Genomic DNA, 25133 nt, shown 5'->3' on the forward strand with positions numbered 1-25133 from the left:
AGCAAAAATAACTATTTGTTTAGATTTAGTTGAAGTTTTCCTTGTATGTTTAGTGAGAAAAAGTGATTTTGATGGAATGAATGACAAGCATTATTAAATTTTATATATTGAGTCACATGTACATGTAAGTTTAGCTCTTTTTTTTATGAATTTTAAATAACATACATGTAATGATGTACAGTTCTGTAAACTGAGGTTATCTTAAAAAATTAAATTTTCAAAATAAACTTCCTTTCTAATTTTTTTTTTTATATTGAACAATCTATGAATATAATATGGTCATGTCTCATACAAATACTGTTGTATGTGTAACCTAGATTATAAATTACTAATATTTATGGCATGTCCATGCATACTATACTATTATTATGCAAAGGAAAAAAAACTTGATTGCTGTGTAGCCATTAATATAACAAAGCCAGATCATACTCAAAATTACATCACCAATCTTAAAGTTTTTGTCTCGGCCTTAACTGAACAGTTTCAATAATTTACTGGAGATGAGCTAGTCGCTACTGTGTTTTGTATGGATATAGCTAGCCACTAGTTCTGTAAACTGGCAGCTGGATTTCTGCTAGTAACAAGCCGTCTGCTCTATGGATTTGAGCTATATTCACCCTCTTGTGTATACCAGGATATATAATTATTAAAAGAAGTGTGATTTTAAGAAGGCAGCAATGGCTTCCTCCCCGGCTCTTTCGTTAGCCCGACTGAGAAAACTTTCTCTCAGTTTACCCTCCATGCCCAAAAATTTCAAGCTGTCGACATTCAATTTCTGGAGTAATGATGACAGTGATCTTAATGGTATGTTTTTAATATTTTCTATTTGTAGGCTATCAATGCCTGTGTAGTAATAGAGCTGTCAGACTTGATTATTGCTCAACTCTAATGCTTCTTTTCTACTCAATTTTCTTTGTTTGTCAGTCTGGCTCTTGGTCACAACAGACATTATCAAAGATGTGCTAAAAAGACCTTACATAATATCAAAATTAATATTTGTGATATTAGAACTTTTAAGACTCTCTTGGATTTAACTGAAGGAGCACAGTTTAATATATATTCTTTGTCTCTATTTGAATTTTGAACAGATTCCATTAGCTTCTCTGTGTGTAAATTTTATTTGCGAAATGTTCTGTAGAGGCCCATGTTGATATTAATTACTAAAGCAGTAATGGACATTTCTGCCCAATCTAGCAAGACTGACTAAAATGTAATATACTAGATCAGTTCGATTTTTGAAAGTATTTACTACTAAACTTTAATAGATAGTTTAACTAGATCTGTAGTAACTTACAATAATTAACTAGATCTGTAGTAACTTACAATAATGTGGATTGATGTACATTGTATCCTGTAGGCTGCTCTACATAAGTTAAGTAAATCCAGGACTATTTATCTGTGTTATTGGAAATAGATCTAGGGTTACAGAAGGCACGCATGCCATATTAAATATATTTGATAGTAACAATTTCTTTGTGACAACCCATATAATGCAATGAAACCCCATTTCATTTCATTTTCATTTATCTGGATCAGCAGTTCTGTTTCCAATAATATTCATAAAATCAGGAATGCCTCGTGAAATGTACATGTTCTGGCATAATGCATGGTAAGCTTTCGCAGATATTGGAATTGTCCTCTTTATTGTACACCTTCACACTAAATTGGTTTATGTATGCTGTTATTTGTTGAGAAGTCTAATCCCTATTCTCTAGTAGAACAGTTATTATTTCAAAACAATAGGTAAGAGTATAAGAAAGGTTAGAAAGCTCTTATCAAAAGAGTATACCATAAATCCTTAACTGCCAGTGTTTCCTAAGTCTTTGATATTTAAGCTTTAGTTTAAGCTCCTTGTCTTAAGGGGATATTATTTTTATGTATCAAATTATAGATTTTATTGTTTACGTATGTGGTATATATTATAAAGCAGTTCCAACATATCCTGTCTTTTTTACTCTTTGACAGCCCTTCTACTTGAATTCATCTGGTTCCAGTTCCTATTAACTTTCAAGATTAAATCTACAGATATTCTTTCTGTTTATTTTTAAAGATATAGAGTACAGTTTTTTGTACTGTATTGTTTCTCTGCAATGCTGAATACAACATCTCTTCAAGAACTCTTTCTCTATTTTAAATGAAGGTGCCAAATAGTCTGTTGAAAATAAAAGTAGGTTGAGAAACTGCTTGTCAACAAGAATTAAAAACAAGTATGACAACAGGAAGTTTTTGTGTCAATTTCAAAATGTTCTTACATATTTTCTCATGGTTAGATTAAATTATATATGTATATAAGAATCAGATAATATTCACCAGATTTTGAACCTCAAGCTCTTTGTTTATAAACACTGACTCGAATATCATATTTTGTATAGATTCAGAATGATGTGAAACTTACACAAAAATTTTGATATAGACTTATTTATGATAATGACTGGAGAAAAGTTTCCTGGATAAGAGTAAAAATTATTGTTCTATTTTGAACATCTCTTAGAATATTTAAATTTAAATAAATATATTTCAATATTTCATAATAACTCTTTTACTGATGAAATTACATGACAATGGTATATATTTAAAGGAGCTAAATCTCTATTCTTTGGCACCAAGAAATGGACACAAATGGTTTGCAGTGCATAAAATAATGTAATATGAATGTATTTTAACTGATTTACATTCAATCGTTTCTGTTTTTACTGTAATTTCTAATCAGTTACGTTCAGCAAAATACAGGAAAAATCTGAATTGACTGCCAGTCTTTGGCATCTGGTTATTTCAGTCTACACTGGTAGTATTCTCCTACATGTGACATGTTTAGCCCCGCTCATTGAGTCGCTTCATACAACTGGCATTCAAAAGCATTCAATTTTAAATTTTCATTTTGTCCTAAATATTGGATATCAGAAGCCCAACTTTTCACCGTAAGATAACAACATCAATGTTGATTTAAATTGACCAATAAGTTGTGTTTATGTCCAAAACTGTGGATGATATTGAGTTAAAGACTTCGTTCCTTTAATATACGTGATTATAAAATGGATGTCACATTCAAATACAATAACATCATATTGAAATTGACCGTAAATTTTAAATGGTAATAATAGTTAATGTTTAAAGTGAACAGTACAAGAGAATGTAAAATTTTGGAGATTGAAAATAACATGTAATTTAGCTTGCTGTGGGTTGATGGCATTAATTTAAAGTCATTGACATACATTGTAAGTATAATTTTACTTACATGCACATGTAGGTGTATTAGGTACAGAAGTAGAGTGTTCATTTCCTGTTACATGATTAAATGAAGGGTTTGAAGGGAGGACCCTTTGCCATTTATTGTAGGCTATATAATGTTGAAAATTAATAATACTGACCCAGCTAAATTGGTAAATTAAAATAATTTTTCTATATGGGTTAACTCATCATTTCAGTCAGTAAGTTATTTGGAAGCTTAAACAGGCATTATGGAAGAGCTAAATCTGTGTATTGCAGGTCTTTTTTTAGGCCTTAAATATTACAATCAATGCACACATCTTGTCAAACCTTCAAAGGCTAATATCTTTGCTCAGAATAATTTGAATGAAATTTTCAATATATTCATTTTGCATTATCTATTTTTGAACTATTATAGCAAGAATAGCTAGCTATCTATCAAAATCTTACATAATTTATCTTTAAGCTTATACTTTTTATTTAAATATTACTTTTATTGAAATGAAATAGATGTAAATGGAAATAGCATTGTTAAACTGCTCTAGAATATGTGCCAGTTTAGATTAAAACAGAAATACTTGGAAAAAAAGTGTTCTTTGTAAGCTTAATTAATGCTTTTCTTGCCAGGTGCAAGAAGAACCATAGATGAAGAATGGACCTTGCAATTTTCTTGGAGCTAGCTTGAAGCAGAGATTACCTTGTATGATCTTACTTTTGAATTGTTTGACTGAGCATACACTTGCACAGCATTACCCAATACATATTTAGTCTTGGTTAATCCATTGAATATTTTGTTTATTATTAAGAATCTGTTTGGTTCTGAAGAGGCACATTGTCTTAATGAAAATACAAAAAACTTTTCTTTTTCTTATTAATTGTAGATCCATAATAGAAGTTAACCATGTAAACTTGGCTTAAATTTTTAGGTATCTTTGTATAAATCAATGAGGACTTGTCAGTCTTATACATTAAACAGACACACTAACAAATTTCATTTATCAAGTAAATATTATCTTACTCGTATATTTCTACAAAAAGAAAATTATTACTAACAACACAGAACAAGCCATGATGTAAAAGTAAAAAAAACCTCTTAACCATCGACCAAAATAGTTGCCAGAAGCAGATGTTCACATTGATACATTTTATCATTCTACCTGGTAATCTTTTAAAGTAAATTTCTTCTTTAATTGAGGAAGTTTACACAGATATATACTTATAGTGGGTCACCACATGTGATGATTGAGTTCAAATAAAATTAGAAATGTATTTTGCAGACTGGGTCATTTAGAGAAAAATCATCATTTTCATTTTAGTGTCAGGGGTGTTCATTAATCTTATAAAATCATTGATAATTATTTGAGCAGTGATGCTAATAATATTCCACATGTATGATAAGATACTTCTTGAATAATCCACACTGACGTTGGACTGGCCTCCATGATACTAGTTATCTTCTTATTTTTAATCACATGTTATGTTTTTTCGATCAAGTGTAATGATCAAATTGGCAGAAATCAAGTTACTGAAAAGAGACAAATTAGAGATGCCACGTTAATTCAATTGGAATCCCTATTTGATTCTGTGGTTTCAAGCTACATTGAGAAGACACAAATTAGAGAGTAGAATGCATAATCTTGCTAAAAGATCCAATTTTCTATAGACTGGTTTTCAAATTCTAGATAAAGGATCAAAATATAATCCATTCAAGGTATTTGACAGAAAAATTGTAAACATGATAAACCTCCCTGTTGGTCCCAGACTGCATTTCACTATTAGGCCTAAAAGGGGCTGCCTAACAGATGGCAGGATTATGCATAACATTTTGTTGAAATATGCTTATGAAGGTACAAGACCATATACAGAATCTGAATTAACAAATAAAAGGAAAGAATATACCTGTATTCATGATTTGTAGAACATGATTAAAAAAAACCTCTACCTGACTTTGGTACACCTTATCAAGAGCAACATGAAGTCAGAATTTAAGCGGTGCCATAAATGCTAGAGATAAGATCATATCTCGCCTTTCTGATGTTTAATAAAGAATCTTTCGTCTGTTCAAACTGTGCAGTTCATGTATAAACAGTGATAAAGCAATTGTGCATGCAGTATTTATTATTGTTAGTCGTTTACAGCTTCTGAAATGTTTAAAATATTTCACTCTCTCTGAGTCGCTCCTCAGAGTTGGAGACAAGCTTCATGATTCAAAATCAATTCGTGATTGCCTGAACATCTTGAGTGACTGCTTCTGTGTACATTTTGGCATTTAATTAGCATAATTAACAGACTATTTGGTATTGGTGAGTGACCCTGTAAAAACCAGGACACCTTTTTTTCCCTACATGTTCAGATACATAAAGGTAGTCACTAATCACATGCACATGTACATATTTTTTCTTCTTTTTACGAAAATAACCCCCCAAAAAACAACATGTATAATATGTTTACTTAAACAATTTTGATAGAACATTATGCTAGTACTAGCATCTGCCTTGTAATATGAAACAGATTGTAAACAATCAACACAATTTAATTTATCTATGAAACTGAACATATACAGGTGGAATCCATCACATCAAAATTATGTTGTATATCTTTTCTTTTAAGAAAATCAAGATATTTCTCCATTGTGGTCTGTTTTAGATTAACACTTTAAATATCTTAATAAAAACTATTAGCAGCTTTGCAGGGCTAGATACATGATTTTGGAAAAAGGGACCGCAACCGAAAGTCTTGCCGAGCATAGGGAGTCAAAAGCGTTTTTGGACTTTATCCCCCACATAACAAACACACACATATAAAAATCCAATGTTCCTATAGTCAAGAATTATATTATATAGGAAATTTTTGGATCCTAAAGACAGATAAGTAAATGCACTTTAGACTGACTTAGTTATAAAATTGATAGGACAATATAATGATATAATAATAATAATAGTAATAATGGACATTTATGGAGCGCCAACATCCAGCTAGATTAGCTGCTCTAGTGGGCGGTTACAATATTCATAATGGTGGGGGGGAAAAAGTTTAAAAATCGCACCGAGGAATCACAAAAGCTTCTTTAAAAAAATGAGTTTTTAGGGTTTTTTTGAAAATGTTTATGTTGTCTACACTTGTAATTGTATAATCGTAAACGTCTTCCTGTAGTGGAGAAGATATAGTGGGGTGGCACCCTGTACCCCAAATACATGCCTGACTTTGCTTTTTATTAATCCGTTGAAAAATGTTCACACTATATTGGATTTGACAAAATTAATGATAATTAACATTAGTAATATTAGTTTCCTTTGAAGTAATAAAATCAATTCATATTTTTACTCATCCTGAATAAAGAATATGAATAGTTTATGTCACAGAAAACTGATTCAACCGACATGAACTTGAACTTTAAAACACCAAATTACAAGCCTTTGTCACAAAAATGACATTTCCTTCAATGACTTCCTGTTTCTCATTCTTGTTTGATGAGTACTGATTGCAAAGATGAGGTCATATACATATATCGTATGTACATGTAGCTTACCCCTACCACTATATCAGTTATCAATGATGTTCAGATTAGAGTTCTTTAATATTTTGCTGTGTGAACTTTAGTGAGAATTGATATCAGATGTTCTAGAAGATCAAAAAGAATCATGTACCGGTACCTTGTGTAACCTGATTGAGAATTGTGGTACTTTCTACTACTATTCAGATCTAAAGTTCCCTCCATTTATATGTAGGATTCCAGGTAATGGCATGCTTATTCTTTCTAAGCACTTGATACCACTTCTCAGTTACATGTATTTGTAGAGGTCGCATCATACATGCAGGTAAAAATGTGTTATATGTAAGTTATATAGGTAACAAATTGTTATACAATTTGTATTTTATAAGATATACCTGTCGGACATATGTAGCATTTAGCTGTTTAAAGATATACTGCAGAGCATCAACCACTGAATCTGCTGTTGTTACCATAGTAAAAACCAGTGTCTTGCAAATATACTAAAAAATTGTGGCTACTTTAAAATTTGTAGATAGTCCAAATAAAGCTTCCATTAAAGTACATACTTAGAATTGTGACAAACAAGAAAATATATGCCCATGTTGTCAATCAGTTTATTTGATTTGTAAATATTGATTAGTAATAAATATTTGAACTGTGATCATATTAAACTAATTGACCTGATTTATCATTTAAATTGTTTTCTGTTGATTGGATGACATGCTAAGTCTGTTATTGTGATGAATAGGTGATTGATGCATTTATAATTTCATTTGAAAATAACATATACTCAGAACATATTAAGTGTACCTAATTTACCTTCAGATCAGCGGTTAATATTGAAATGAACACTAAATGGGTTGTTAACTAGATCAGTTCGTTGTCATTGAAGTTGTCTTATTGTAGGAGGGGGGGGGGTATGAATGGCTGAATGGTAAGCGTGTGCGCGCTGTATCATACGGTCTGTCATTGATTCAACTGGCGTGATTTCGATCCCCAGTTGTACGTGACAAGGAGTAGAGTCGCCTTTCCAACATTGTGGGTTTTATCAGGGTCCTCCGGTTTCCTCCGACTGCTAAAGACCCCTACGTGCAAGCAAATTATTGAAATAAAATTGAACCATATGTTAGTCCCAAAATGACCTAGTTTGTGTTGTGTGGACATTAACCCCCCCCCCCCCCCCCAATGTTTTTATTATGAATCATTCTTCATTTTTAAATTAATCGACTTCACATAGGAAAACGAAACAAAAGTGGATGTTAGTTTTATCTTGTAAGCTTATCACATACACATGTTTGTTTACCCAGACTGGATTTACATTTATATAAGTGGGACATAAAAGGGTAGAAAAAACCCTGCTATAAATCACAAAGAAGTGAATATTACTGGGTATATATGGACGTATTGTGAAGATACTTGTGCAACTCAACTGTTTGAATGCAGTTTTGCTTTATTTATGAATTGCTGAGGTACACTTGTATAGCCTTGAATTCAGCAAACCCCTTTCAAATTATTACTGTTCACCTTCATGTTAAGGCAGCAAATTTTCTAGCGTATCAATAAGTATGTCTGATAATGAAGAATTGGGAAAATCTGGTTGCAGCACAGATGAAGAAGGTATAACTAAGATAACATGTAATTTTGTCAGATATATGACAGTGAATGCAATATCTGTGTACTTTATGCTAAAGTTCAAAGCATATTAATATTAAGCTTGGAATAAAACAGCCAGTCAGGTGCAATTATTATTTCTGTACTTGCTGTTATCAGACATTGATATTTTTTAGTTAGGCACAACTATTGTCTTTATTTCCGGGTCTGAATCAAATTCTTCTATTGAATATAATTTTTCCTAGTTTAAAACTACATGATAGCTACAGTTTTGACTATATTTCTGTTTTGAATGTACATTTTCAAATTATCATACCATAAGGACTGTAACTTTTGTGCAGTAGAGGGATTTTCTGTCCAGAATTGGACAAAATTATGCCATTGGTTGATTTTGGATTACTGAAAGTGAAGCATATGCTGATATTGCAACTTTTTTTTTACTGAGGAATAGAACCTCATTTCACTGGATTGGATCTGCGGGGCATGAGCGATGTGCTTGGGATAATAATTGTCAATCAAATTATTACCATACCGTGAGATATCTACATGTAACATTGCTGCAACCTAGATTGAGTTGTTTATAGTTTGTAGTAAGAATATAATTTTATTTAGCAATGACACAACAAAAAGATAATAACCAGAGTGTTGTACATGTACATGTAATTATCCTGTTTAGATACATGGTATATTGTTTGAATATAAAACACAGGAAATAATAGACACGGATATGAATTAATACATATATCAAAGAATATCATGACAAATTCTGTATGCATCATTCAAAAACTATTTTGGAAATGTCATTAAAAGTAGCTGTAGAGGCATACAATTATTATTATTGGTCATCCTACAATTGTAGATAAATTGCTTAATTACCTTCCGTTCATGTTTTGTTTTATGTGGAAGAAAACAGAAAGAGTGCATAATATAGGGCTGAAATACATTTATTTCACTTTTCACTTGTTTTAGAAGCTGCAAGTCAGCTAACACAGTCAATGTAACATCTAAATATGTATATCATGCCAGTGGGTTCCATGTTCCTTGACATTGTGAGGATAAAGTCTGTGAGAAACTGTCCCAATAAAATTATGTAAATGTCTGTATGAACATTATTAAAAATAAACAGTTTTTTCAGTTTTAATATTGTGTGCACAATTAATGTATGCTAGGCATAGTAATAGTATGAATTATAAATAAAAGCAGTACCATCAATAGTATATATATATATTTATTTATGTATTATTATACATGTACTTATAGTCCTTACATTGTATCATGGCAGTTTATGTATATAATATATATATATATATATTGTATCATGACAAGTATGTTATTTATTTATATGATTATAAACAAATATAACTAAATGTTTATTACTGTATATAAATATGATGTATTGACTATATGAATGTAATAAGCTTATTTATACTAAATGTATACACTATGATTCATTATTATTTATTTCCTGTTATCCAGGCCAAGAAGCAGCGGCTATGTCATCTAGTCGTGATCTTCAGGACTTCCTGATGGAGGCCCAGCTAGGTCACTACTACAACGCATTGAGAAACGAGCTCAAAATCACTTGTGTTGATCACCTCAAGTACGTGAAGGAAGAGGACTTAGAATCTGTCGGCATGGCCAAGCCAGAAATGCGACGTTTGAAAAAATTCTACAAAAAAGAGTGTCCACAAGGCACATTTGGTAAATTAAGAAAGGTAAATAGTTATATTTATGTTTTAGCCTATCTATCAATCAAACTGATTGTTTTATTTATGTGTTTATGAATGTACCTGGTCAGTTCACAATAACTTTCTCGCTTATCTTAGTACTTGATTTTTATTGATCTTTCAAATTTATTACAAATAAAAATTTGCATTATAACATGCAAGCCCATTATACAAGAAAAGACTATTCCATACATATTTGAGACATATATATTGATTTGATGTTGCTTATTCAGATTTATAAAACTAAAGTTGATTGGTGCGATGGGGGAAGCGAAGGACAGGGTGGGGCAAGGACAGGACAACTTAAATGTAAAATATATTAGACTTTTTCATACATTTTGGAAAACTTCTGCTTAAAACCACTTGATTCATTTTAAACATAGCTGGTAGGTATGTTGCTTGTGTGGTGCTTATTCAGATTTGTAAAACTGAAGTTGATCAGCACTGTTGGGATGGGGCAAGGCTACATTTATATGGGTAAAATTTAGACATTTTCTCACATTAACGACTTCTTCTCCTTAACCACGTTATAAATTTAAATCATATTTGATGGTATGTTGCTTGGCTTGGATGACAGTAATTTACATTTGTTAAACTGAGATTGATCTGGTGCCGGGTAGAGTCACCTTTGATATCTTGTCCGAAACAAATTCATTTATGGCATTCAAATTTAGTACAGTAGCCATTTTATTCAGATGATGCTTATTCCAATTTTTTTGGCTCCATAAAGCAACAAATTTGGATTTCTGCAAATATTTGCAATGAATCCCCTATGTCTGTTGTAATATAATCTTCCCCGTTAATATTCTATTATATGGTATTTAAATATATTTGTTTTGACAAGGAAAGGATTTATAGTTGAATCATATATATACATACAGGTATTATCGTCATGCTCAAGAAGCTTACTAGCCATTAAAAAATGTGCGTATTAAGCTGTACAAATTTGAAAATCGTCATCATAGATGTTGCAAGTGATTGGCGGTGTTGTCATTAAATATATATCCTAAGGCAGTTTAAAACAAACTAAAACATTACTTCTTGATTTCATTTATAACGTGAAATGGCTGTTCAATGAAAAATGATTGTTTAAGCTTCTGATTGTCATTTGAGGGATTAAATTCCTTGCTAACTACAATATTGTGCAAATTGAATTTGTAAATCGGTTAATCTTTTGATGGACCCTTTTTAATTTGATTTGAATCCATGTCACAAGATAACCTACCATTGATAATTTGGCTTTGTTTATTTCATTAAATGTTGAATAATTAATTTGAATATATTTTAGCATGGGATTATTATTAAGCTGTGAAAAATTAGATGTTATTCGAAAATACAAAGGATAATCAGCAGCTTGAACAATTCGAGATTAGCTGTGTTTAGAATAAATCCAGTTAATATTTTAATTTATTCAATTTACAAAGTATAATCAAAATAAATGTCAAGTTTGACCTACTTGTTGTTAATAAAATAGAACATTTTTATTACATTTAAAATTATTCAGCTGACAATGTCAAATATGTGTTCAGTCTACATTCTTGTTATATGAAGTACTGTCAGTCAAGATATTTATAGAAGTGATTGATGGTTTTCAAATAACATACAGTATGGCATAGCTTTTTTTAAAGTAAATAATGTATCATGTACATAGAGATCATAGATTGATTGATTGAAATTTCTTCTCTCTTCTCATACATTATTAATTTGTTAGAGATCTTTGTTAGGCTGGTGACAGAAGAGTATTTGTCCATTTTGAGTCTTTAATTGGTTCAATTATTATAACCCCAAACAATGTTAAAATATATTGGCATTCTTTTCAGTTAAAGATTAATAGATTTTTTTTTAGATGTTATTTGAATAAAGTAACTTTGTATTAAGTGATCTGTAAGTTAAGTCAGATTCTCCTGATAGTGAGAAAAACAAATAATCTTTTATGTTTGCCTTCTGGAATCGTCTAATCCAAAACATACAATTATTGATTACAAGGAGTTGGGTAAATTCACAATAATTTATTTAGTGTGGAAAACTTTAATTACATTAAGCTAATACAGCAATAAAATTTTATTACATTTTTTATATTATTTATGAGTTTGAGCTGCAGATTAGCTGAAATTCGTATTTCTAAAGCAAAAGACAAGAAAACAAAATTGTAATGCATAACATTGTTAAAGTTAAAGAGACTTTAAAAACTTACAGCTTTAGCTTGATGGATCCTGTTTATGGTTCATAATTTAAATAAAACTGATTTGAATGTGAAATGTACCATATATTAAAGGCACAATACAGAGGCCATTAAATATTTTCCTTATTTAAATTAAAAAAAAAATATATGGGGTTGAAAATTGTCCCTTAGAGAGAGTATTTCAGGTGATTAAACATTCTTGGTCTTGATGTTCAAGGATAAACCAGGTTCACACATTGACAGACAATAACAAAAGATTGAAGATGACCTCATGGAATTAATAGAACGTAATATGAAATTTAAATGTCTATAAACATACTCAAGCATTAAATGATTTAAATAGTTTTTGACATGATATGCTTTTTGCTGATTTTCAGTGATTTCTGATTATTACTGGTAGAGTTATGTCCCTTGATCTCATTGAAAGGTCCTTGGGGCACTCTAGCAAAACTAATCTTATAATCAGATTTACTTGAAATTTATATTCACTATTTAGGGCCTATATACTGAGACAAAGCCTATGTTACATTGTAGTTCTCCTGGGAGCCACGGTGACTCAGTGAGTAAGACATTGGCTCACTAACCCGGAGGTTCCATGTTTGATCCATGCGCTGGCCAAGAAAGTTCATTGAGAATTTTCCGCTGTGGTTCCCCTTGTCAGTGGTGCAGGACAGAGGGCCTGGCAACGGACAGTGTATAGTCCTTTGGATGGGATGAAAAACCAAGGTCAAGTGTTCACATTGGCGTGCATGCTAAAGATCCCTTGGCAGTTGGAATTCTATATAAGAGTAGGCCGCAGTGCCGCTGTCCTGGCAAATTTCTCTCAGCACACTGTATGGTATATGACTCTTCATTAGCCCAGTCAGAGCAGAACAGTAGGACGTTAAACCCCATTTCATTTTAACATTCTCCCATCCCTTTAAAACCCAAATTTTATGAATCCTCCCTGTTATTGTATCTTATCAATTATTGAGGTAAATATGGTATGTCAGAGTAAGTTAATTTACTAATGATAGCTGGATATAGGTTCATGTATTTATATCTTGACAAGATTAATACCATACCACCAGATTAATAATTAGCCTGTATTATAAGGTGATAAGAGATATTTTCCACCTTCACAACCATTAAATATTATATATACTTTCCTATAGCATCATGTTTCTGTAATTTGATATTTAATAAACTAATTGTTAACAACTGAAGGAACCAAATCAAAATTGTAAGATTATAGAAGAAACTTTATTGCATAAAAACCTTACAAGGCTATGTGCATATACAAATAAACATAATAGAAAAAATACATGAAACAAACAAAGGATACATACATGGACATAATTATACAAAGATACACAGCTTTACAAAGACATAAACGAATTGTATACAAATGCTCCTAAACATTTTAAAATTTCTGTATTTTTATTCATCATCAGTATTTTAAATTGTTGTAAATCATTCAGTTTATAAAAATTTGGTTCACGAACTAGAATTAATCTGTACAGTTCTTTTCTTTTTTCGTCATGTCTTTTACAATTTGTTATCAAATGAATTTCGTCTTCTACCTCTTGACATACATTACACAAACGATCGTTTACTTCTAATTTTAAATATCTCCCTGTTTCGATTTTCAATTTATGTGCGCTTATTCTTAGATTTGTTAGTGCTTTTCTGTGTTTTCGATTTCTTATCACATCTAAATAATTTTCATAATTTATATCATTTTTTATAATTGCATATGTCCTTAACTTATTGAAGGACGTTCCATCACGGCCATTATTATTATTTATTTTTTCGGACAGTAAATTATTATAGTACGATTTCAAATCTATGCTTGATTTTATATTTTCACAATTCTTTATAAATGAAAACCAGCTATATCTTCCGTCTGCATGCATCTTTTGATTTTCAATCAAAGCAAGTCTTGTTAAATTTGAAGTTGGTAGTTTCGTAATTCTTTCATAATTTTTAAGTGCTAAACATCTAATAAAGCTTTCAATTGGCGTGCATCCCATTTCTGCACATACAGCTATGTTGATACTCTTTCTGCTTGTTTCTAAGGCATATTTGCACATTTTAATGTTCAATTTTTCTATCATTGTTGAATCTATATACGAAAGATGATCAAAATATTTGTCTTTTAAAGTACATCTGTTTTTAGCTTTTTGTTGTTTTTCGTCTATATCCATGAACCATATATCCGAATTATATGTAATGATCGGCCGAATTTGGGAGATAAAAAGTTTCTTTACAAGATACGGATCTGGATTTATTTTTTATAATTTGTTAATCATAATGTTAAATGCCTTACTTCCTTTCTGTGTCAAGTTATCCATGGCAGCTAAACAAGAGCCAGTGTCTGATATGACGGTTCCAAGATAATTGAATTCATGAACGTTTTCTAAATATTTTCCATTATACATAAAATTATGTGAGTTATTTGTTAACTTGGAGTGTGTTAGGCACATAGTTTTTGTTTTATTTGTATTTATCGTAAACCCAGTTTTATGAATTCACTTGAAATAGTATCTAGTTTTTAAAATATTTGATCTCATTTAATTAAAGTTAGTAACAGGGACCAATTTGTATTTCTCACTGGCTGTTGTTTTTGTGTTGGTGTTTGGAAATATTTATATTATTTCTAATGAAAATCAATATATACATTGTAGACTAAAATTTTCAATTAAAAGCACACTAATTTTAATGATAAAATCCAAATTATTCCAATCAATTATGATATATGATGAAAATCAACTGTAAGAAAAATAAGTTTCTAAATAAGGAGTAATTGTAATAGATATTTTGTGTAAAAATATCCTGGTAATGTAAATTTGATAAACATACATGTAAATTGTAAAGTTATTAGTATATTAGACTATTTCTTCATTTCCAAAATTACTCTCATTAACCTATTAATACTTTCTAATGAATTAAATTTGCATATAACTAATCAGAAGGAATGTTTTTCATTGAAAAGATTAGGCCACCCAGAGCTACAACATTGTGAAATTTGATAATGTTTCACATCAAGTTTTCACAGGACTAAAATAAGTAGGATTTGGGTTATGCAAGATGAACACCAACATCTGCTTTTCGCGTTTAAATCATCTTTTTGACAGCAGGAGTCGAGTGAACTCGCACAGCAAATCTCACAATGTTACACATGCTTCACTTCTAAACTCAAAGGCTCAAATCTCAGTGCATGCCCCAGCAAAATGTAACACCTTTTTTTTTTCTATTTTAACTATCTTACTCATATATTCTTCCTTAATTTATCACTTTTTCAAAGTCTTTCAAGTTTTCAACTAATATTGACATTACAGGGTTTCTGTACAATCATTTTTTGTGTGAGATAAACGACATATAGAGTACATTGATATTGTGTTTGTGTGCTTCTAACAGGAAATAAAGAGGCTTGGTATGTTCTCATTGTGTTAAACCTTAGTTGTCATACATACATATATATACACATTTTATTTTTATTGGAAAACTGTTTTAACTGATAAGTGATGAATCCTTTACACAGCTGTAATTGTAAAATTGGTATAAATTTTGTGATTACTGTTATCATTAATCTATAAAATATAACTGAACCATTCATAATTTGCAAAGTTGTGGAAAGAGATCATTTTGACCTAACCTATTTTAATAATTTTAGTTGCCCTGACACTTATAAACTCATCCTCAAGTGTTTTGCTTAAATTTTGGTATTTCTATTGATTTGAGCTTTGCAATATGATGATTGAAAAGCTGATTTGAATTAAAATTCTTGAAAGATTTATTTCAAAGAAGTTTGGTGAAAATTTAGTTAACAAGTTCCATGAGTTTTAAAGCTTTTATCTGCTCTGTGGGTTATCAAAGATCAGAACTATATCTGATAATAAAACACTACCTATCAGTAACTAGATATTGTATTATCAGCCATTTTGAAATAAATATTTCCACAGTCTACTACTTCAAACTAACTCTGACTGAAGTGTTCATATCTTTAGATTTAGGCCATGTACCTTATGCAGGAAGTGGGTGGTGCTGTCTTGCAATCTCCTCTTTAATAGTACTTGGAGCTGAGATAAAAATTAATGAGGCATATATATAGACCTGTAACATCTTCAAAAACATATGAAATAGGGATAAATAAATGGTTACATCTTACCTTATTAAATATGTTAGTTTTAGATGTACATTTAGAAAATAACTTAGCTTTCGATATTATATAAATTTGTAGGTACTAATTCAGCGAAACGATCTGTTAAAAAAAAAATATATTTTAGATAAGGTGCCAAAACTTATATACATGTATGTATAATATTTCCAATGATTAGCAAAAAAACAAACATAAACAGTTACATAAAAAAATTGTTATTGTTTTGTTACCCAGTGTTTTATTCTGTTATATATGCAGATTCTCACCTAACCATTCAGTAATTGTGATCACCACCAGAGCTAAGTAGCTCTGAACAAATTTTTCTTTGAAATGAACTTCTTGTGCTTCAAAATCTTTCTATGATCTTCAAACGTTTTTTTTTTTTTTTTTTACCTGAAGCCCATGTTTGGGAAATTAATTACATAGTATGAGTAGACCAATCTGATTAAAACACAGATTCTATTTCGTTTCATTTTTTATAGTTCAAAATTTCATTTTACTTGTCTTCACAACACTAGGATCTGGAAAAGTTGTTAAATAACAGGCATTCTAGTTGATGTGAGGAATTAGCCAATGAAACAGTTTATTACAGCGAGTTCTTGGCGTGCTCTGCACGGAATGTTGGGCAAACCCGCGCTGATTGATTAATCAATGTCTGATGTCATAAGGTCAAAAGCCACTTGTTTGACTCCTGACGTGACCTTCCAGTAAAAAAATGAAACCAAAAAAATCTGTATTTTAATCAGATTGCACGTAGACTGGTTGACGAGGAATATAGTGTAGTCCACAAAGACAGTGATAAAAAAAATCGGCTAAATATTTTTGAGATTATAAATGGTCATATTGCTAGTCAAATTGAGTGGCTTGTAATATACATTGCATGGATTTATTATTGCATTTGGCTTTGATAATTACCAAATTATGTTATCTTAATTGTAATTCAAACAATAACATTGAACAATTCTGCCTTGGAATTGGAAGAATGCAGAAAACATTGTTAATTGATGGATTGAGACAAAATTTTCCATTAATCCCTACATGAACTGTATTTGCAACAGCCAGGCAGACAGTTTCCTACACAACTGTTGTTGCTTGTCCAGACCAATATTCATTGCAGTCCAAGCAGAAACAATTTGGATTGAAGCCATTTAGACTAAGAGGATATTAGGAGCTATTGGTATTTAAAAGAAAAATTAAGATTACTGAAAGGAAATTACATGTAATAGTACTAATAACAATTGACATTTAATATCCTAAACTGAATAATAAACTGATTAATGACCGACCAAAGTGAAAGTTGTATATTATTTCTAAAACTGACCCACTTCTAAACATATTGATTTGTTTTTGGTTGTGATTCAATCTAGACTGGTTGATAGAGATTTAGGTCTTCTCTACATGGCAACATGAATATTTGATCCTGTGGGAATTAATTTCTGTTACATTTATGATCAAATGAAACTGTAAATTAATAGTACAGTACATATCTGAACTTGAAATTTGACCCACTATTTAGTTTTCTTGGAACAACAAGTCTACCTTTCTAGATTTTGTGGGTTATGGTGCATTTTCATTACTGCTACCAAAACAAGCAATAATAACATGGAAATAAAGATATATGACATGTCATAACTTTATTTACAGGCTATAACAAGAGGTAATTCTACAGCCCAAAACAGACCATCAAGTCCATCACCACCAGAAAATCGCCCAGTATCTTATATTCGTACACCGGGTAAACAAATTATACCAGCAGACTGTATCAGTATCAATAAAACATTAGGTGAAGGAGAGTTTGGTGTCGTTCAACAAGGTGTCTGGACGACTGAGGATGGTGATAAGGTGAGAAATGTTAAAATGGCAACATCAACATCCAAATTTCTTTTAATTTTCAAACTTATGAAAAAGAAACCCAGATTGTAATGCTAAAAAACTTTGCTTGACACCAGCTGTCCACCACAGGATTTGAAACTTTCAGACCAGGCAATTGAGATATGGTACTTTGTAACTTTTGGCATTAACCTACTTCTATTTAAACATACATGTACATTATAGAAGCGCTAAATCTGCCTATTGCAGGTCTTTCTTTAGGCCTGAAATGTTATCTAAATTATTAATTAGATATTATTTAACTTATCCAGACCATAATCAACTCTCGATGTCATCGTTAGTCTGCAATGTTTGTTGGATTAGGTTCCGATTTGTTGGACTTCCATTCGTAATTTAATCATGACATGGATGGATAATCAAGACTAATTTTTTTTATCGTACCGACTTTAGTAATGATGATCGAGGCTAGGGCGAAAATTCAATCGCTAAAATCTTGGTTCAGAGTGGATCAATTTGACTGAAATTTTCAGCAAATTCCCTTTACATTATCTAGTTTTTAACTATAGTAAAAACTGCCAGCTCTTTATCTAATCTCCCATACTGTATCTTTAATGCATTTTATGAAATCTGTGACTTCCCCTTTATAAATGAGTCAAACAATTGTAAAAAATAGTTGTTATACTCAGATTACTGATTTGACTATGTTGGGAGATCCGTGATAAATGGGAAGTGTCATGTGTGTTGCATGAAAACCAATTGTCAAAATAATATTAATAAAAATGTTTAGATATGGCTGTTTGACATCTTTTAATTTTTGCCTGCAGGTTCAAGTAGCAATAAAATGTTTAAGTAAAGAAAGAATGCAGAATGGAACCCAGGAATTTTTACAAGAAGCAGCTAATATGCAGACAATTGATCATGAAAATATAGTTCGGATGTTTGGTGTAGTTTTAGATAAAGATAATTCATTAATGTTGGTAAGTGTTGATGCAAGAAAAAAAAAACAGGATTCTCAAAGTCAGTTTCCACGTTGTCAATGTAAAAATAATGTGCACAACTTTTACAGGAGTAGTAGGAGAGTCATTTTTAAGTAATAGATATTCTCTGGTGTTTAATACAAAGATTAATATGTTTACTCCAAGAACCAAGACTAGATAGATGTCTATACAATATTCCTGTCATTGGATGTCTTCTGGATATTATATGATTTGGTATCATATTGATTATATTTGTCAATGTAAAGTGGTGTACATTGATTATAAATGTTGACCTTGAACTTGCTTAAAGCTACGTTCCCAGAAAAGTATTTATCGGGTGGTTATTTCCAATAAAAGTATGGCAATTTTGGTATATATGCAAAGTAGAAATATCCAATCTTACTAGAAAAATACTCATGGAGCGCATACAGGACAAAAATGTAAGGGTTTCCAATCGACATCCCGACGATTAAGAGTGTCTGCACGTGTGACGTCGAAGGTTGCATGCAGAGACTGAGCGCTTGATGTACATTTTGTTAAACTTTATGAAGAATTAGACATACAACACTTTCTGAGATAAAAATCGTGGAAAAAGACGCGGGCAGTGGATAATCCAAAATTTAATTAGGCTTCGATATTTGTAATAAATAGGGGGGTTGGATGGCTGAATGGTTAGCGTGCGCGCGCTGTATCATAAAGTCTGTCATTGAGTCGACTGGCGTGGTTTCGAATCCCCGGTTGTACGTGGCAAGGAGTAGGGTCGCCTGTCCAACCTCGTGGGTTTTCTCCGGGGCCTCCGGTTTCCTCCCACTGCTAAAGACCCCTACGCGCAGGCAAATTGTGTAAATAAAATTAAAACCATATGTTAGTCCCTAAATGACCTAGTTTGTGTCGAGTGGACGTTAAACCCCATTTCTCTCTCTCTCTTTGTAATAAATAGTCAGCGAGAGGTAAGTCACGAGACACAAATATGACCTCTTTTGATCGATTTTTTATAGCCAGGGTATTCCCTGACAATTGCAATGTTTTGAGAAGGATTTGAAGCAAAATTATGATAAATTAATTAGTTTGAATATGTTTTTAGTCCAAATATATCATCTAATCACCCAGTTTGTACCCGGGAATGTATCTTTAACATTCAAAATATCAAAATCGTTAAATGAATTTGGTTGCTTATATATTTGCTTTAAAGATGCTGATCATCAGTTGTATTATCTAATATTTACAGTATAATCAACTCTAAAATGTACTCAAATTGTCGGGGTGTTCCCACTCACTTTGCCGGCAGGCTTTGATGTCAAATTTTGCCGTTAATCCTAGAACAATGATGTTATAAACTATAGTCCATATCTTTTTTAAGTATAAAACTGTATTGATTTTAACAAATTTAACTTTTATTAAATAACATTAAATAATTTACACATATAAAAATGTATTGATTTTAATATGAAATTTAAAATTTATTAAATAAAATTAAATATTTTACTCATAAAAAGGCATTACAATTTACACATTTAACTTTCATTAAATAGCATCATATAATTTATAAATAAATGCCTTACAACATAACAATCATTTTACAGCCCTACTAAATAGGAAATATTTGTTCCATACTGATTTACACTTAAAGTGCCATTTAATAACTGTGTTTTCAAATGGTCAATTCTTGTATAAAGTTGTCGATATTTCTTAACTCAAGGCCTTTTGGTACCACCAAATAATATCTGTGAAATGGTGATTTTGACATAAGATTGTTCTTGTTTTATTAAGTTAATGAACTTGTAAATATTAGGATGGCACTGAACACTAATGCTGAACACTAGTGATCAGTTCTTGAGTGACTACTTTTAAACAGAGTATAGTTTTAAGATCAATTAAAGGATTAACAGTCTGCCGGCATAGTGGAAACGCACTAAATTGTTAGCAGTAGATAATCTCCCAGCTTGGATTCAATCAGATTAAAAAGAATTTACCCAACACTGGGCTCATTATATTGCCTGTTGATTATTGGGGAATTTTCATTTCATAATATCTTTGTGATATTCTGAATGAAATTGATCCATTTTTGAACTGATATTCCTTTTAGAAATTCCTCGTTAATGATATTGTAGTTCGCAAGCTATTCAAAATCCCTTTTATCGCAATCAGAGGCTTCATTAAGACGTGTAATACACTTTTACTTCAAGTGCCTTTATCTGTTGATTAGCATTTTCTTTAAAAGTATTTAAATAATTAAGTTTACACCAGAATAAAATTTGTATAAAGTGGTATAATGCATCAAAGAGATAGGTTTAAAGGAAATAATCAATTGTTCCTCTTATGATATTAGAAAATCAGAAAATTGATTTAATAAGGTATAAGATGGTGTCCAATACAACATAATTAATTAGACGACTTTGTAGCTAACAAACTTGGGAATTATTTTTATGCTTTTCAGCACAAATTTTGCTAATGTCTTATCTTCATGGGGCTCTAATTCAGAGATTTATTTGCTTTCACCCATATAGTCATAAATTATAAGATTGAAGAACTAATGGTTATTCAGGATCATGTGTAGAAAAAGCGTGTTTATTACCTATCAATATGTGTTGATGTGGCTGTTGATGTGAATTGCTTGTGTTTATAATACGAAAACATTGTGTAGTCCTTTATGTGATTAAGAAAACATTGTAGTCCTATTTGTGAATTACTTGTGTCTATAGTACGAAAACATAAGTTCTGTCTGTGAATTACAAAAACAACATAATCCAATTTGGCCAATTAGGTGCACATATAGGCTACTATAGTGAGCATGTGCCTTTTATTTCACTATTTGGTGGACAGAAATAAACACAGGAAGAAATTTGACTGGACATTGCATGTTTCATTCTCGTCACATGTAACTCTCTATATTATCTGTTGCAAGCAATATGATGGACCTCCTATTTAGTCAAATACTCTATATACAAAATCAATGTTAATATTTTCAGGTAACAGAATTAGCACCTATGAGATCGTTATTAGAATGTCTGAAAGAACCATCAAGACGTTTAGATTTCCCCATTCCTCGACTCTGTGACTTCGCTCAACAGATATGTGATGGAATGAGCTACTTAGAAAGTAAACGGTTAATACATCGAGATTTAGCAGCTAGGAATATTCTGGTCTTCTCTAAACATAAGGTATGAGATGCCCATTTGCTTGATTATTTTTCCATATGGACATTTATATACCATTCCAAAATAAGATAGAATTCAAGTCAACAACATGATATGAGGTTGAGAAAATATTAAATATAATTTGATATGTTTGTTCATAGTGTTGTGGGGAGCATATGTTTTTAAGCAAAGTGTTTGGGGCGTAAAATATTGCTAGAAATAAGCTGTCGGAATTTAGAATTTGAGTTTGAATTAAAAATTTATCTTGAAATAAATATCTTGCTGTAAAATATGGGTTAAGTGAAGACATCTTGCCTAACGTAATTATGCGGACGACAGTGCAGTATAACAAACTTTCAGGTTCCAACACTGGGTTTAATCCTGTTTACTTAATGATATTGATATGGGTGGGAATCCATGTTTTGACAAATGCGCAGCTGATTATGCATATCAGTTTGCTATGCTTGAAAGAGTTGCTTCCCCTTGGGTATTGATTGATCTTGTAGTTCCGGATAAAAAAATTATACTTTTGAAATATTTGAGATTTATACTTATTATTTGTTTATTTGTATCTTTAGGTGAAAGTTTCCGATTTTGGATTATCGCGAGCGTTAGGTATTGGTAAAGATTACTATCAAAGTAATTTTAGTACAAGTTTAAAACTTCCTATAGCATGGTAAGTCACAGGTCTTTTACTTAAAAAAAAATTGAATTGAAGCTATTAAAGCAAGTAAAAATACAATGTTGAATGGGATTGATGTGATGTGATGGAGAGCTCCATACAATTACGTTTTCATTGAGTCAGATTAAACCGATATCAGTTTGTTACCTAACATTGGTATCATTTTTGGCTAGATATTGACTTGATCTACAGACAGGAAAATGTAATTTTGGGCAGATAGGCAGTCCTCAAAGCAACTCGGTAAATTGAATATAGGTAATTGACTCTTGTATCCGCTATTTCAAAGAACTAGTACCCTTTAAGTGGAATTAAGTAAAATATTTGAATTTCTTAGCATTCTACTTGATGGACTATTAGTTTTCACAATTGGGAATTGACTGGCAAAAATTGTCAATTTAGAGGACTGACTAGTTATTATTACGATGACAATAATTGATGTCAAAATGTCCTAGACGGATAGTTATACTTATTTATTTAGTAATCAATCTAAAGCCTCAAAGTTGACTTGGAATTGATTCCAGCAGAGTGGCAGTGGACCTACATATTGCTATGATTGATTGATCTGAACAAATTGGAATAGACCTTTAAGACCAGAATAATTGTAGACCGAAAGGAATTTATATTTTCATTTATTTAGTATTTGAAGTAATATCACAAAATTAGTCTGGAGTGTATGCAAAAAAATTTTCTTTTTTTTAATTGAACGCTGAGGAAGATAATTTAGTTGATAAGGTATTAAATACCGGTAAACTAAATTTACAAAAAACCTAATGTATAAGATTTATAAGTTGAAACGGTTTTGTACATCTTTGATTGTATTGGAATCAATGAAGTAGAATCATTTATACTTTTAGAATAAAAATTGTTATCATATTGTTCAATCTTTGATTGCTGTAGAATCAAGGAGGTAGAATTATTTATACTTTTTGGGTAGAAGTAATGTAATGTAATAATGTTTTTTTTTACAGGTGTGCTCCAGAAAGTATAAATTATTTAAAGTTTACATCTGCTAGTGATGTTTGGGCGTTTGGTGTTACGTTATGGGAGATGTTTACATATGGCTTCCAACCCTGGTCTGGTTTAACGGGGCAACAGGTATATTAAATTACATATGAATAGCTAGGTTTTCCTTTGCACTGCCTTAGGGGAGTAGGGGGGTTGTGGTAGTCAACTAGAATATCCTCGGTTTGAATCGCAGCCTAAGCTGGGAATAGTTTTCCAACACAGCCTTCCCTTGTCGGAGGTGGTAAATATTTAATGTCTCAGCTAGTCAACCCCAAATAGAACAGCATTCCATATTATATAGTGTCTAGATATTCAAACCTATGCATTTGAATATTTTCTCAAAAGGGACTTGTGGCATGATGACATATTTCTGATACATCATTCTAAAATAAACACAGGCATGGTTGTTAGTGTGTGTGTAATATAAAACCCAAAACAGTGACAAATTAACTCATGAATGTTTTTTTGGTCTTGAATTTGAAAGTTGATATGTAATTATTATGTTGTATTATCTTTGTTCTATCTTTTATATAGATTTTAGATACCATTGATAAACCACAGTGTCAGAGATTGGAGAAACCAGATTTATGTCCTAAAGACTATTACGATCTTATGTTAACATGTTGGGACCATGAACCTGAAGATAGACCAACATTTAGTCAAATATTTCTAAAAATACCTCAGGTATAGAATAAACTTTACAATCTTTATATATTTGATGTCTCTTGTCTAGACATCTGCACCAAATCTCTAGCTGTTAAGTCTGCATTTTACACTGTAGTAATTTATTCGCTTCATACACCCACTGTTGACATTCCATGTCCTTGAATATATTTAAGCTTAACACAATTTGTTGGATGGCCCATTTTCTGACCTCTAAAAATGGAAATAGAGTATAACATTCCCTGAATGGTTTGCTTAGGTTTTAGAATCTGCCACCACTATTTGATATGTACAATGAATATCTGGATTATCTTAGAAATAAACACAACCCGTCAGGATGTTAATAACAACATTTGGAGTCATCATAATCAGAGGATGAACTCTATTGATCTTCAGTATTCTACGACCTTGCAACCAATTTTGAGACCACTACAAAAGTAATGTAATGTTGTTGATCTTTAATAATAATTGTATTTAT

At 31.2% G+C, this 25133-nt stretch overlaps 1 protein-coding gene across 7 annotated transcripts in view; it reads left to right on the forward strand.

The window, feature by feature from the left end:
- The window catches only part of LOC126828631 (activated Cdc42 kinase-like), a 79647-nt gene that overhangs the window by 32617 nt on the left and 21897 nt on the right, over positions 1-25133 (forward strand). For 2 of the 7 annotated variants that reach the window (XM_050558517.2, XM_050558513.2), the window contains exons 1-8: positions 523-804; positions 9788-10026; positions 18006-18203; positions 19016-19168; positions 22138-22329; positions 22884-22981; positions 23956-24082; positions 24527-24676. In XM_050558517.2, coding sequence (XP_050414474.1) covers positions 678-804; positions 9788-10026; positions 18006-18203; positions 19016-19168; positions 22138-22329; positions 22884-22981; positions 23956-24082; positions 24527-24676 — 1284 coding nt within the window. In that variant the 5' untranslated portion in view covers positions 523-677. Of the gene's footprint in view, positions 1-518; positions 805-8184; positions 8318-9787; positions 10027-18005; positions 18204-19015; positions 19169-22137; positions 22330-22883; positions 22982-23955; positions 24083-24526; positions 24677-25133 lie in introns of those variants that run through there. The other 5 variants (XM_050558515.2, XM_050558516.2, XM_050558512.2 and 2 more) reach the window with 4 other exon arrangements.

The sequence above is a fragment of the Patella vulgata genome, chromosome 7 (genome assembly GCF_932274485.2).
Source record: "Patella vulgata chromosome 7, xgPatVulg1.2, whole genome shotgun sequence".
In the NCBI taxonomy this organism is placed as follows: Eukaryota; Metazoa; Mollusca; class Gastropoda; family Patellidae; genus Patella; species Patella vulgata.